The sequence below is a fragment of the Prinia subflava genome, chromosome 25 (genome assembly GCF_021018805.1).
Source record: "Prinia subflava isolate CZ2003 ecotype Zambia chromosome 25, Cam_Psub_1.2, whole genome shotgun sequence".
In the NCBI taxonomy this organism is placed as follows: domain Eukaryota; kingdom Metazoa; phylum Chordata; class Aves; order Passeriformes; family Cisticolidae; genus Prinia; species Prinia subflava.
Window position 1 is genome coordinate 4,450,451 of NC_086271.1, and position 15,682 is coordinate 4,466,132.

General features: G+C 52.6%; 1 protein-coding gene across 14 annotated transcripts in view; it reads right to left on the minus strand.

The window, feature by feature from the left end:
• The window catches only part of LOC134561940 (uncharacterized), a 25,682-nt gene continuing 10,000 nt past the window's right edge, over positions 1 to 15,682 (minus strand). For 6 of the 14 annotated variants that reach the window (XM_063419317.1, XM_063419316.1, XM_063419311.1 and 3 more), the window contains 3 exons: positions 14,920 to 15,091; positions 6,349 to 8,814; positions 1 to 6,206 (listed from right to left, as the gene is read on the minus strand). In XM_063419317.1, the coding sequence (XP_063275387.1) occupies positions 1,931 to 2,950 (1,020 nt within the window). In that variant the 5' untranslated portion in view covers positions 2,951 to 6,206; positions 6,349 to 8,814; positions 14,920 to 15,091 and the 3' untranslated portion in view covers positions 1 to 1,930. The remainder of the gene's footprint in view (positions 6,207 to 6,348; positions 8,815 to 14,919; positions 15,092 to 15,682) is intronic. The other 8 variants (XM_063419325.1, XM_063419324.1, XM_063419319.1 and 5 more) reach the window with 8 other exon arrangements.

Consider the following 15,682-nt stretch of genomic DNA (forward strand, 5'->3'; position numbering starts at 1 on the left):
CCGGGATGGGGCAGGCACAGCTCAGCGTAGGAGGGGTGGTTTGTGCTCCCACCTGCGTGGAAAGAGGTGGATGAAAAGGGCGCAGGTTTGGGCTTGGCAGCCTCCTGATTTCTCCCCCCTTTCCAACTCACCCTTCGTTTTTTCTACCCCCTTTATCACCCGCACCGGGTCCTACGTTACATCCTGAGCTCCCAAGTGTGCATGTGGACCTGATCTCCACACTGGGGCCTTCCTGGTGTGGGGTCCTTGAGCTGTAGTATTTTGGGGAAAGGATGAGTGTTTTGTTGGACCTACACCATGCCCAGGACTTATTTTCTGCCCACTGCAGCAGCACAGATTATTTGGGATGAGAAGGATGCCCAGGCTTGTCCAGCACTGTGGCCAAAACTCAGCTGTGTCCTGGCTGTGAATCCTTTGCCCTTCTTGGTGCAAGGTGACAAAACACTTGGCTAACAGCAGCAGATGCAAAATTTTTCATGCAAAATTGGCCATTTTCCACTTTTTTTGGCCCAGTCCTGAAGTACAGAGTGATCCAAGCAGTGCAAAAGGAAGGGATGTGCTGTCAAAATAACAAGGAGGCACAAGCCAAATGCCAGACTCCTCTTTACTGAGGCAGACTAAGCTGAGAGGTCGCTGGCAACTGGCTCTTTTCCTAGGAGAAGCAGCAATAATCCTGCTGCATCCAGCAGTAGGGAAAGTCTGGAGGTGAAAAATCAGAGTTTAGAGTCTGATGCAAGCGATGAGCAGCACAGCAGAGGAGCTGTGGGGTTGAGGTACAGGCAGCTGTCCTGGGAGCCCTTTGCCAAGCGCTACTCCTTCCAGCACTGCTGACAGGAGACATTTCAGAATCACAAGCCCGAGAGCTGTGATTACCTTAAATCCTGATGAAAATCTCTCCTGTGAGAGCATTTTAGTTGCTGCCTGGTTGTGAGTCCACAGCAAGCTTCAGGATGTGTTTTCCTGCAGGCTTGGGGGTGGATATGCAGGAGAGGATGGGACAGATGCAGGTATTTCAAGGCACATAACAGAGTCTGGTGCCTTTGCCAAACTTTAAACATCCTTGGTCTTGTGCCTAAGGATTGCCTTTTAACTCGGGCAGAAAGAGTTCAGCCTTTTGTAAGATCAAGGGGAAAATACTTTTTTCTGGCACCAAGAGGAAATAAATACTCTTCAAACTTGAGAGGTTCCAGGAATCCTGCAGATGCTCCCAGCCAGTCAGTTCTTTACAGCATCCATTTGCTGAGGAAAATGCCTCTGAAAAGATAGAGCTTGCACATTTTCAGAATATTTCCGTGCCTTGGCTAGCTGAATCTGACACGGGATCCTGCCAGGATGCAGGGCTGGGGAAGGATTTGTTCTCCAGCCACTCCAAGCAGCTGTGAGGACAGCAAAGATGAGCACAAGGACCATCAGCCCCCTGAAAGCAGCACTTTGGCTGCTGACGGCTGTGCAATGTCAAAGAAAAGTCACTGAAGGAAATTTACCATGAGTAAATTTGCAGCCTCTAGGAAAACAGATGCAATTACGGACAGGGAAGATTGGTTTCAGATTTATAAGCTCCTTGTCCCGTGCTGAGAGCCTTGAATGCTCAAAACTACTTTAAATATCTCCCTTTGGCATGGGAATGATTTCTGCTGTGCTCATTCCTCACATTTCCAGCCAGCTTCACTTCCAAGGGATGCAGCTCTAAAGCCCTCCTGAAAACCCTCTGGACCTCGGTGACACTCCCTGTGTGTGATTCCCTTTTTAAGCTGCTCCTTTAGGACCTGGCTGAGCTCTAAACCACGGCTGAGTTTAGGGATTTCATGCCACATCCTGAAAGTGTTTTGTTACGTGCTTATGGAGGGGAAAATTCCTCCAGAAGGGACATTTTTGTTTCCTGGCAGGGAAATACGAGGCTGGCAGCTCAGAAGGGCATCAAGGCAAAGTCTCAGAGGAGTCCCTGCTCTGGTCTTTGGCTGAGATGGATGGTGAGGGAGATGATGCAGTTTCCTACAAGATCAGGAGGAATGGGCTGATTATTCCTTAAACTCAGCATCAGCCTCCTCCAAGAAAAAGTACTGTACCCTCCCCTCTGTAGGCAGAAAAAAAAGCCCTTTTTCCTCCTCCCAGGCTCACTGCAGGGAAGTCTTTGCTGGAGAAACACTTTCCTGAGCAGTCTGGATGACCCAGACATGGCCTTGGACACTGCCAGGGATCCAGGGGCAGCCACAGCTGCTCTGGGCACCCTGTGCCAGGGCCTGCCCACCCTCACAGGGAAAAAATCCTTCCCAATATCCCATCTATCCCTGCCCTCTGGCAGTGGAAGCCATTCCCCCTTGTACTGTCCCTCCATCCCTTGTCCCCAGTTCCTCTCCAGCTCTCCTGGATCCCCTTTAGGCCCTGCAAGGGCTCTGAGCTCTCCCTGGAGCCTTCTCAGAGATGTCAGAGCCTGCTGATGTTCCCTTTTCTGCATTTGCTGCTGCACACAGGGGCAAAACAAGGCTGGGTCTGGTGACAGCACAGCAGGTTCCCCCATGGCTTTTTGGGGCAGAGCAAGGAACCCCTGCAGGAACAGCTGCCAGTACAGTACTGCCACATCTGGACAGTGGACACAGAGAGATTTCAAGAACTCAGTTGTGCAGACAGAACGTGGAGGGTGCAGCAGGCGAGGCTGGATCAAGCTGGGCTGTGTGGCAGGAGTGGAGCCAAGCCGTGCCCGTGCAGAGGAGCTCTGCGAGGCAAACCGTGGAGCATCCCAGCAGGGGAAGGAAGCGAGAGAGGGACACCCCATTGTTCTGCCCACTGCAGTCCTGGGGAATGCAGGGCAAACAGGAGGGAGCTCGGCGCTTTCCTGTGTTTGTGCTGCGAATATTTTCATTAAGGTCCTTTTTCCTACTTCTTTCTCCGGGGCCTTTGTGCCTCTAATAAGTGCAAGGAGGGTGTTGATTGTGAGCGTCCGCTCAGGCATAATTATTTTAACATAATAGCATTTACAGGGAGGGCTTGCAGAGCCATTTTCCTGTTACATCCTCTGCATTTCACCTCTCTCTCACTTTTTTTGCCTCCTCAAGCTGCCCCAACGCGCCCTTGCAATGTCTCCATCCCTGCAGCAGAAGCCATGGTGAACCCGAAGAGATCGCTGAGGGTGAAAATGGGAACATTTCATGTTACCCAGCAACTGGAAATGAAGATATCTTTTGTCCACCAAGCCAGGAAATGCTGTTTGCACAATAGCTGTGTTTGCCTGCTCCGGGGGAGTTAACCAGCAACCCCTTCCAGGGGATGAGAGGGATGTACATCAACAGGAGGAAAGTCACAGGCAGGGATTATTGGAGCAGGTAAATCAGGTCCCTGTCACCCTCAGCATGCCCTGATGACTGCACTGAAGTCTTGCAGCGTGGGCTAGGAAACGGGGATACCTCAGTCATAAAAATAACAGGTAAATAAATATAAAATGCATACAATAAATACAAAATTGGGAAGAGCTGGAGGAGCCAGGCCCAGTTTTTGTGGTGATGGTGACCCACTGACAAGGTGAGGAATGTCTGTCTCCATGGAAGTTTCTCCAGATAAAGAGCACCCTGTACCCTCCTGTCCCTCTGAAGCCCTAAAGGATGTTGCCTTGTATCACTGTCTTGGGCAAACAACTCCTGGACTTACCCCACAGCCCTTCAAAGGGGTGGAGAAAGGTGGATGTGCTCAGTCCATCCACAGCCCTCGGGATGGAGGGCAGCAGGACAGTCCCTGCCACAAAGGGTCCCCCAGCCAGGCTGGTGACAAGACCTAGCCCTGTGCCCCAAGCTTGTCACCTTCTATTTGCTGGCATTTTCCCCCACAACTGGTAGGAATGAAACCATCCATAACCTCCAGCTCCTGTTTTCAGTATCAAGCTTAGGATAAATACAGATCTCCTGTGGAAAAAAAAAAAAAAAAAAGAGCTAAAAAAATCACGTTGGTGTGGCACTTCACAACACGGTTTAGTCAAACTCGATGATCTTGGAGGTCTTTTCCAGCCTTACTGATTCCATGATTCCAGATATATTGGGAGAACTTCAGGGCATGTAAGTAAAGCCATCTCTGAACTAATTGGTTTTAAATTAAACTTCGTTTAACAGCATTTTCTAGTGCGGTCCACATAATAAACAAATGCTGCTGAAACAGCAAGGAAGGAAATGCATTTGTCATTCTGTGGTGCAAGACTTCCCTGCCCTGTGAGAAAGAGCTTTATCAAAAAGTGCTTCTGATAACATCCGACCAGAAGAGTCAGAGAGGATGAGTGTGAAGGCCAAACCTTGCTGGCATCAAAATCCCAGGGGGTTTTCCTGGAGGAGCTCCCATCACATCCACCCTGGAAAGCAAATCCCAGGAGCCGCTCGCTGGCTGCCCCGTGCACACAGGGCTCCTTTGTTCCCTCTGCTCCCTGCCCAACCAGCCCTCTTCTCCTCACCAACACATTCATCAGAGCCTTGTGGCTGAGGCCTTTGTTCTGTGCCTGCTCAGGAAGGTCTGGGCTCGTGGATCACATTCCTGGTGCCAGCACGGGACGGTCTTTATTGACAAACCCGTCATCGATCCGGCTCCCTCCACGAGGACTTTCACCTGCTCCAGCTCTGGCCACAATTTGCAGGTGATGTTTGGATACAAACACAGATAGGGCTCACAATCAAACCCTTCAGAGATGTGCCCTGCTCCAGTTAATATTAAACACCTTTGGAGATATCTCTGCATTTCTCCAGGCCGGGAGGAACCTGCTGCATTCTTCTCATAGCTCCTTTGCAGGTACTGAAATAAAAGCCCTGACCTGGATCCCTGAACAAAGCCTCTGTTATTCAGCCAGGCCAGGGGGAGCATCAGTTTTCTGATCCTCTCCGTCCCAGAATTTTCTCAGATGGAGGTGTGGGGTTTGACCTCATCACAGGGGATGAAAAACCCATCCCAGCCTCAGTTCAGCCTGCCTGGCATGGAGCGTGTGTGCACAAACATTGCTGAAATTAAACCCCCAGAGTTCACAACCTCACTGCCTTTAAAATGTTATGTGAATCCATTTCCCTCTATTTCCAATAAAACAACAGCATTTTTTCTTCCTGTTACAATGTAAGGTTGTTCCATGTGATGCTGTTCCAGCAGTTTATATAAATTTCCACAAATTTAATCTGTAAATTTCTTTTTGATGGGTGAAGCACAGCACCAGCATTCAGCTTTCCAAGTATCAGTAACTGTGCACAAACACCCTTCTCTGTTAAAGCCAGAGTGGCATTTTGGGGTATATTTGGCCCAGGAGGGATTTGTTAAAAGATCTTGGAAAAATGAGTCCTCCTTGCCCACCACCAGCTTTTGGGCGAGCACCTTACAATAACCATGGATTCACAGATTCATGGAATATTTGAGAGCAGCCAGGAATATCCTGTTCCCAGCCTGTGGCCAGAGCAGGGCTGGGCAAAGCAGCACCAGAACATCCCACATTCCTGGGATGGGAGCGTGGGCTGCACCCCTGGCTGCAGGACCAAGCCTCGGGCTGGGGATGGATTTTTCCAGCCTCAAAGATGGAAAGCACTTTGCCTTCATCTGCTGGAGTACAAAAACCCACCAGTGCCACTGTGATGCTTTGTGCCAGCCCCAGGGGGAAGGAGGGAGCAGCATCCTTCACTCCAACCAGCTCATGCTGGGCTCCATGGATTAACTCAGTCCTGGGAGGGTACAGCAACTGGGGGATCCCCACATTAAGGGACAAGCATGAGGGCAAGGTAAGCCAGGCCTAAATGTCCTGCCCTCCTTCCTCCAAATGAATCCAAACCAGCTCCCAAGCCAGACCTGGATCACTCTGAAGACATCAAGGCCCACACAAAAATCATTCATTGAGTCAGGTTTAGGAAAGCCCCCCAAATGCTCCTTTGGGCCCATTTCAGTTCAGCTCTTGGATCCCAGGCCAGGGGTGTGCTGCCCAGGAGGCTCCACAGCCCAGAACCTGTTGGGCTCATCTTGCTCCCAGCTTCCTGCTCAACCTGCCAGGAGCTGATCCCAGGAGGAGACATTTCAGCCAGGCAGCCACACTTCAGCAGAGAAACACTTCCAGCCTTTCCTCCTGGGGCCAGACCTGCCCTGGATTCTGCTGGCTTCACCTTGAGCTTCCTCTCCTCTTCCTGGCCTTGAAGGCTGCTCCCTGCTCCAAATCTCTCTGGAGTTTCTGATGCTGCAAATGCACCTCTTCATCCTCCCGTTGCCAACTGTACCGGTTTGAAAGCAAAACCAGCGAGACTCCAAGTCAGAAATGCAATTTAATAGAGAGAGAAGAAACAACAAAAAAGGGTAAAATAAAAGAAGATAAATGCAGTAGTACAAAGGACCACTGACGGTCAGAATGCATACCTGACACCCTGTTGGTCAGGGTGTTGGAAGCAGCCCAAAGTCCTCCTGGAGTGACAGATGTGGTTCCATTGGAGCAGAGATGATCCTCAAGGAAAGGATCCAGGAATCCAAAGGATTCCTCTGGGAATCCAGTGGAAACAGGCTCCCTTGGTGTCTGGGATTGCTGGTTTTATTCTGGTGGAAAGGCTTTGGAGCATCTCCCAGTGGAATGAGGTGATGTTATCAGTCATGTGAGAGGCCTTCAATGGCCCATTCACAGGGGATGTCCCTCGGAGGAGGATGGGTGGAGGAAGAGATAAGGAGGCACTGCCTTATCTGGTGTTATCAGTTGTCCCGTTAACAGAAAGCATCAGCCCTCTTCCCCCTAGGCTAGAGTTACAAGATGGGCTTCAACAGATGAAAATAGAAGACACATTTTTGGTTACATTTCTCAACCCAAGACACCAACTCAGCCCAGAAGTTGCATTTCCCCCTCAGAAATCACCTCACTCTTCGACACCACGAAGGGAGCGTCACCAACCCCCTCATTTCCAGCAGCACAGCAGAGGCAGAGCCAGGGAATCTCCGCTCCTCGGGGCAGATTTCCCCTCCTGGTTGGTGGGACAGGCAGGATAGGCCTCGAGGTGTTTGCTCTGACCCTGAGGTGGCGTCTGGGGTGCAGAGGTCACAACCAAGGCACTTGCAATGTTTACCCTCCGAGCCCAGCAGCCACCAGCAAGCTGTGCCAGGCACTGGGGCTGTCATGAGGAGAGCAAATATTATCCTCCATAGGTGTCGTGAGGTGCTGCTGCTCTGAATGCCGGGAGAAAAGCCTCCTTAAATAGTTGGGATTCCTCCCACCAGTGCAGGGATGAGAGGAATAATATTTGGGAGAGGAACACACCCCAAACGGCGGCGTCTGTGTGAGGGCGGGAGGCGGAGAGCAGCCGGCATCTCCCCGCCACAGATGGTTCCCATCAAGAGGAATTTTTTCTTGCTAATCCCAAAACAAGCTTGGGATGTATTTTTATTTCAGTGTTAAGAGGAGAAAAAAAGAAAGTCTGACATGACCCCCTGTTTTTCTGGCCTCACTCCCTGCTCAGCCTCTGCTGTGAGCAAGCACAGAAAATTTAGCTCATGTTAAAGGCAGGGATTCTGAGAACAAAAAATCCTAGGGTGGTTCTTCCAGCTCTTCTTGATCTGGGAATTTATTCCATTCAAGCTGGAAAGGGAGGTAAAAATCTAAAGCCTGTTCTCTGGGCTGTTCATCAAGGCACAGAGGACATCCAGGTGCCTGCAGGGGTGTCAGCAAGGCTGTCCACTCTCCCCTTCAAATCTTAAACCTGCTTTGAGCACCAGGGATGGACTCCTGAGCCACTCCCAAAGCCATCACATGAGCTCAGGAGCATCTCTAGCTCAAAAAGACCCAAAATAGTGATAAAAATTGCAATCAGTGGGAGCACTGGGAATTAGTTCTACTCAAAAGACATCCCAAAAGCCGTACGTTGAGGACTTGCCTGGCATTCCTCCATGGCCTCCCTGGCATGCTGGATGCCATGGTTCCACAAACTGGCTCTGAGGGAGCTGCCAAGGGGAACCCCTTGGCATATCCCAGGAAGTTTCCAAGGAGAGGCATGGCTTGGGGATGTGGCACCCCTCCCAAATAATCAGCTGTGGGCCATCTGAAAGGATTCACACAGAAGCAGGACCAGGAAATAACTTTTTCTCATGGAAGGACACTTCTGGTCCGTGGTGGTGGCCCTGCTGGAAGCAGCCCTGCAAGGTGGTGACCTCTCAATGGGAATTTTCTTTCAGATAGAACTTCCTGGGATATTTACACCCCCAGCTGACACTGGGCATCCCCCCCTCTTCTCTGGCAACTCCCTGGAGTGACTCAGGACATGCAAACACTGACTCATCCCAACCTCCCAGGAGCACTGAACTTCCCACACGCTCCAAGACAGGGTGGTGGGAGAAGGGAAAGGCTGCACTGGGCCTCCCCTGTGCCCTGAGGGAGGACTGCAGATGCATCAGCAAGCTGGGGCACTCAGGGCAGGCTGGGGCAGCCAAGGACCCTCTGGACAGGGACTTACAGAGATGAGGGCATCCTGGTGTGGGAGCTCCTGTCCAGCATGGGAAAAATGGACTGGGAGCTGTCCTCCAGGATGTGCTCTTCTGGCTCAGGACTGGTTTAGGAAGAAGCATTGAAGAGGTGAGGAAGAGGATCGGGAAATCCAGGGCAGGTGTCTTGGCAGCTGCAAAAGGTGGTGGCACTTGCAAAGTCAGCTTGGCTGCACAAATCCTGGATTTCATCGGGATGCGATTATTCCATACAAGGATAAAAATACCTGGTTTCTGCAGCAAACAGCACCTGGAAAAGCTGCCAGGCTCTCGGGTCTGTGACCACCCACTGCAAATCCTGCTGGAAAACTGTGGAGGAACCTGGATCTGCTTGCCAGGGATGAGGTGGATGGTTCTCCTGGAGATCTGAAATTTAAATGAACATTCAGATCTGTAATTGATCATCCTAAAGAAGCTGTTTCCTCGTGCCATTGCACACAGAGGGGGACAAAGCTCCCTGACGTGTTTTGTGTGTGAGTCAGGGCACCACGTTTGGTATTTCTGCTCCCGTATTCCTGGGAAATGGCCGAGTCCAGCCCCTGGCCCTGCACAGACCTCAACAATCCCACCCTGTGCAGCCCTGTCCAAAGGCTCCTGGAGCTCGGGCAGCCTCAGGGCTGTGCCCATTCCCTGGGGAGCCTGGGCAGTGCCAGCACCCTCTGGGGGAAGAACCTTTTCCCAAATCCAACCTAAACTTCCCCTCACACCCTTCCCTGGGGTCCTGTCAGACACCAGGGTCCTTTCCCTGCTGTTCCAAAGGGGCAGGGTGGAGCTGGGACAGATCTCCAGGTGCCACCTGAGAAAGTGAGGGCTGCTGAGTGTTTTCCCTTCAAAGCAGAAGCAGGAGGGATGTGAGATGTGACATCCCTGCCCATCGCTGGCCATTAAAGATTACAGCCCAGCCAGGCCAGGAGGATTGTAGCAGTCAATCCCATTTAAGCCTTTCTATTTAAAGGAATAAACTACCTAGGGAAAAAGCGGCCTAAGATTAGACACTCACAGGATTTCCTCAAATTCCAGCCATCAGCCCCAGATTCAGCCCGAGGGGGTGGTTTGTTATTCTCCCAGAGCATGAACCCTGCACCCCAGCAAAGTTAAGTTTGGGTTATGCTGTGCAGCTCCATCACAGGCCCAAAAGCCACGCTCAAAGCTGGTTTAGTGCTGCTCCCTCTCTGCCTAAACCATCTCCAGTATTCCTGAATTTAAAACAGTTTTTTAGGCAGGAGAGTTTTGGCTTTTTGCATAAGCAGGGGATGTTTCCTGCAAATTCCATATTGCCCAGGAGGATGCTCCTGTGCAGGAGAATCCTTCAGATAATTTAATGCTAAGCAGGGTGGGCAGCAGAAATAAACATTTTTCCTTTTTCTAGTTTTGGGTAGGAAAATAACTCAAAGACCACCCAGTGCCACCCCCTGCCATGGGCAGGGACACCTTCCACTATCCCAGGCTGTTCCAAGCCCCATCCAGCCTTGGACACTGCCAGGGATCCAGGAGCAGCCACAGCTTCTGTGGGCACCCTGTGCCAGGGCCTCACCTCCCTTAGAGGGAGGAAGTTCTTGCCAATATCTAATCTAAAATCTTTCCCTGCAGTTTAAAATGACACAAAGGATGTGAGCAAACCAGACAAAGTCACCCTAGGCTTTGTGCCTCACCAGCCAGGAATTGGGAAGTCATCTGGGATCTGATACCTGGCTCTGCTGCTTCTCCCTCAGCTGGGTGGAACTCCAGCCTAACTTAGCTTAAAGCAGGAAAATACAAAGCCTGTCCCTAAGGAATCCCAAAGGAATGAGGGATCCCTCCTGCCCCAGCACCGCAGCAGGATGGCAGCAGTTGCTTTTTCGAGGCATAGCATGCGGGCCTGACTCATTCCTGGCAGGAATTTCCCTCTCACCCATCCCCTCCTGCCCCTCTCTCTGCCTGGAGATTTTCCCCCAGCAGCAACAAGGGGTGAGGGCAGCTTAAGATCAGCCAAGAAGCAGAGGCCTTCCCTGAATCCCAACAGTTCAGCTGTGCAGGGACTGACCAAGAGCTCCCTGCTCCCTCCCAGCTGGGTTTTGGGAAGGAGGGGAGGGGAATTCTGGAATACTGGGCAGAGCTGCCCCATCATGAGGGTGGGGAGACATCTCATGTGCCAACTGTCCCTGTGGTGGCCTCGAGGTGCCACCAGGGCTGGGCAGGGCACGTGAGGGAGCTCAGCCCTCCCAGGAAACCTCAGATCAGCTGCATGTGCACAAACAGGTCCAGCAGGAGCCATCCAGGGATGACCACACAGCCAGGTAGCCCATGATTCATGGCATAACCATCAGCTGAAGCTGCATTCCCTTACTTTCCACCTCCAGTTCTGCTCCAGGCCAAGAGGCAAAGCTCAGGGGCAGAAGGTGCCTCTTGCCGTGGCCACCAAGCACAGCCTGGTCCCACAGCCCAGAGGAGCAGGAGCTGCCAGGGCTGTGCTGCAGCAGCTGCTGCTGTGACACCTGAGCTCAACTCAGCTCCACTCCACAGCAAGGGATCCAGCCCTGTGGGATGCACACAACAGCAACGGTTCCAACCCTGAGGATTTAGTAGGTCCAGAGCAGCCTTGGGGGCACACCTCAGTTTCTCAACATACACAATCTGGAATGAGATCTGGGAAAGCTGGAGGTGGAAGGAAAGAGGAGGACCTGATTTTCAGGAAAATAACAGAGAATCACAGAATCACCAATTGGTTTGGGTTGAAGGGACCTTAATGCTCATCCAGTTTCACCTCCCACTATCCCAGGTTGCTCCAAACACCATCCAGCCTGGCCTTGGACACTTCCAAGGATCCAGGGGCAGCCACAGCTGCTCTGGGCACCCTGTGCCAGGGCCTCACCACCTTCACAGCCAAGAATTCCTTCTCAATATCCCATCTAAATCCACCCTCTTTTGGATCATAGCCTCATCCTACAACTGCTTACCCTGACAGATGCAGCAGCTCGGGATATAGGAAGGGCAGAGATGTGCCCCCCTCTCCAGGTGTGCTTTTCTTTCACCCGTTATCTCAAACACACCAAGTCTCCCTTTTCTTCCCCCCACTCTGGGCAGCCACAGCTTGGACATCAGTGGGAGATGATTCCTTGAATGAGTGTGGCTGGATCAGCTGACTGAGCTGGCTGCAGCAGATCTCGTGGTCACACAGCTCTAAATGTGCAGCAGTGTCTGCCTAAGCCTTTCCATTTACAGGATGGAGAGGGGAGCTGGGAGTGTGGAAATAAATCCTTTGGAAGCAGAAGGGGTTTGGAGACGGAGCAGGACTCCCCACGGGAAACACATGGGGGTGCAGAGAGGGTGGGCAGCAAGCAGGGGTCAGGCACGGGGTGGAGCTGATGGAGCATCACCAACCCTGTGCTTCTGCTGAGCCGAGGTGAAGGAAAGGCACAGAGCTCTGGGAATTGGGATGAGAGCGCTGGGGCTGGGACCTGCCTGCCAGGCTGGGCTGGGGATGCAGTGCTGGAGTGCTTACAGGAGTGTGAAACCCCTCCCTGCCTCCCTCCTGCAGCCTGCCCCATCTCTCTGACCCCTGGCCTCCCCACAGGAGCAGAACTCCGGCTCTGGAATAAATCCCAGCTGTCTCCCAGCTCTTCCCTGGGCGAGCTGCCGTGCCATGATAAAGCAGCTCCTCCCTCCAAGGCAAGCCCCTGAGCTGCAGCTCCTTGGGAAGGCAGCCTGCTGATGGACTGTGTCAGGGAATAACAAGTACCTTGAATTCCCCCTTCCTCCAGCAGCTCCCTGCGGGAGATAGCGCGTCCTGAAGGAAGGCGAGCAGGAGGCATCTGGAGCTGTGTGCACAGGCACTCAGATCCCTGGTAAATCACCCCAGCCTGGCTCTAAGGACCCTGACAGGCTCTAATTTCTCTCTCCTGAGTAGATACACGGTAAAACTTGCTGCTTCACTTGGTTATCCCAATGCAAGGGGCTGTAAGCAAGCCCTGAGTTACTCTGCAGGCATTTTCCTCTTTGCTGGCAATTGCAAAGTCAGGAGAGGAGGGGATCTGAGCAGGAACTGCTGCTGAGGTTTCACTTCCAATATCCATCCCCTGAGCACAAATGTTTCGTGTCAGACCTGTAGGGGTTTTTCAGGTGGATCAGGGGTTTGCTGGCACTGGCACCAGCACCACTGGGGCTGTCAGCTCTGATCGGGCACAGCTCGGGGCTCACTGGTGACTGAGAACAGGCTTGGGCTCCATCCAGCTCAGATCCAGTTAATTAAAGGAAATAAAACACTTCCCTACAAGCCAACCCCCCTTTTCTGGGTGTTGTTTCCTGGGAGGCTGCAGCTCTGGCCCAGAGCTGAGTGGGAGACCTGAAGGGTATCCCTGCAAATCCCTTGTGTCTTGTGGGAAGTCAGCCCTTCCCATTCCCTGCTAAAGGAATTGCCTGCTGCTTGTGCATCCTGACATGCTTGTGCATCCCTCCAGGACACACAGACATGTCCCAGAAACAGAGCAGCTGTGGCTGTCCCTGGATCCATGGAAGTGTCCACAGCCAGGCTGGACAGGGCTTGGAACAACCTGGAAGGCATCCTGCCCATGGCAGGGGGTGGGACTGGATGAGCTTTAAGTCCCTTCTGACCCAAACCATTCTGTGCCATTATGATTGTACGATTTTAGAGGAGAGCTGCTCTAAGCCACTCCCATCCCCACAGACTTTCTGCCAAGATTCTCCTGCAGATCCCATTTGTTCCTTGCCTCTCCCCTGTAGGCACACTGCACCCCCAGCCCAGCCTGGGAGGGATTTGGGCAGCCTGGGGAACCCTCTTCAGGAGAAGAGGATCCTGCAGGTCCCTCAGAGAGAAGGAGAAGGACTCCCTCTCTCTGCTCCCAGGCAGAATAGCATCTTTGAAACTGAAACTTGGAAAGACACAAGGAATCTCCTGTCATGCTGCTCGGGCACCCATGCCATGCTCCCACAGTTTGGGGTTATCTATGCTGTCATCATCTTATTTCTGGTGATAACTCTAATAAATCACAGTTGAAATTATATTTCGCAGAGTCTGAAATAGGTTCAGTTCCCCTTCCAGGCCAGGTTGGATAGGGCTTGGAGCAACCTGGGATAGTGGAAGGTGTCCCTGCCCATGGCAGGGAGTGGGACTGGGTGACCTTTTAAGGTCCATTCCAAGCCAAAAAAGGCAGTACAACAAACAAGCAAAAATGCCAGGGGTTTCTACGTCCTTCTTTGCTTCCATTTTTCCCTGCTGGCCCCTGCTAGCCTTGTTACTCTTCTTGGCTCTGCTTTTCTCCTTCCAGCAGGGAGGGCTGGCCTGGAAGAGCATCATTCCCAGGGCAAGTGGAAGGGCAGGCACCTCTCCCGGGCAGAGGGGGCTCCCAGGACGCACTGCCGGGGCCCATCCCGGGGCTGGGCGGTGGAGACCGAGCCCTTCCTGCTCCTGCGGCAGGGATTGGTGGCTGGGGAAGGCCGGAGCAGCCCGCGGTGGTGCCGGGGCCGGGCAGCGGGGGGAGCAGCGAGACCGGGACCCGGGACAGGGAGCGGGAGGACGGAATGTCCCTGCCTGTCCTCCCTGCCTGGCCCTGCCCTGCGGCTCCCCGGGCTCGGGAGAGATTCCCTGGGGGACAAGAGCCGGGGCTCTGCCAGCGCCCAGCCGGCTCGAGGGGTGGGTTTGGGGATGTGCTGGAGCTGGGTGGGATCTGCTCCCTGGGGAGCCCCGGGAAAGGGGAGCAGTGCCAGGGCCACGGGGCAGTCTCTGCAGAGGAAGCTGTGCCCAGGGCTGCTGTGGCTGGGAGCAGGGTCTAAACGAGTCCTGCAACTGGATCTGTGTGCTCCCAGCTCTCTGTAGCTCCCAAATCCCAGCCAGCCCCTCTCTGGTCTGCACTATTTTTAAATCCATCTATTTCCGCTGGTCTCTGCTGTGGTGCAGCCTTTTCCACACTGACACTTCTGCAGCCCAGAAATCCTAAATATTCTCCTTCTCCCAAGTGTTTAAGCACCAGCTGCACGGGGGACCAGGGGAGCTCCGGGACTGCAGTGCAGGGGCTGTGCTGTTTATTGTGGGTTTATGGCACTTTCTGAAGCATGGGAAACTCTTGGCCACAGGCACACAGAGCCAGAAGTGTATTCCCAGTGCAGGATTCAGGGCGTGGGATTGGAGCTGGGACCGGAGACAGAAACCCTGGTGGCAGTCAAGGCTAGAGGAGCTTTTTCACCCTGATCCCACCCCAAGGATAGTGATCCTGCTGCCCCAGGGATGCAGGGCTGGCACCAAGGCACACAATTATCTGTTTAGCTGAAGCCAGAGCACTGGGATGTTCCAGCTAATGGGACAACACAGGGGATGAGGCCCTAAAGGACCTCTGGAGTGCACGGTGCCATATGTCCAGTGCTTCTCATGCCCAGAAGGATTTGTTTGCACTGACTCCACACGAGCCCTGTGGTGCCCAAGATTCCTGCAGGGCTTTATGGGTGTCCCACCATCCTGCCCCACCTTCCCCTTCATACCTGCTTCCACAGAGTGACCATGGGGAAATGCCAGGGAAGTCAGGAAAGCTTCAGGCAGTGGCGAATTGCTGATTTACAGCACGTGGTGAATCAGAGACAGAGCCCAGAGTGGATTCATCGTGCAGGCCACAGTTGATGAACTTGCCTCCAGCAGATCCAACTACTCTATTACCTGGAATTAGGGAGAAAATCATAGTTAAATTGTTAATTCATCAAGACAGGTACCATCACAGTCGCTGAAGATATTTCTGGATTTGGGGGGGTCTTTGGAAAATGAAGACAATTCCACAATGCACAAATTGCACTTTCTCCATTATTTTGCATGTCCGACACACAGCTTTGTTATTGGAAACTAAAATAACCAGAACTGGGTGTTCCATACCCAACAGAAACCCTTGAAGGATCAGGATTTGAGTGTTTCCCTCCCACTAAACTGCAGCCATGACTTGCATCCTGAACTCCTCAAAATTCTGGAGCTGCCTTAAGTTCTTTCTTTGCTGCTGCTTCTCTGTGTTTAGGCAGCAAAGGAGCTTGAAATAATTCCCAACTGGATGGGGCTAAGCCAGATCCATACAGGAGAGGAGGAGGGAAGCTGTAAGAGCCTTTGATTCACGCATGTCTTTGTAACCACAGCATCCCCTGGGTCCCAAAGCAGGAGTGATCCCAGGGGGATTCAGGTCTTGAAGCCAAAGCCAACAGTCCAGAAGTGCAAATGGTTTCTAAGACTGAATCCAAGCTGTTTGTGCACGGCTGGGAAACATCC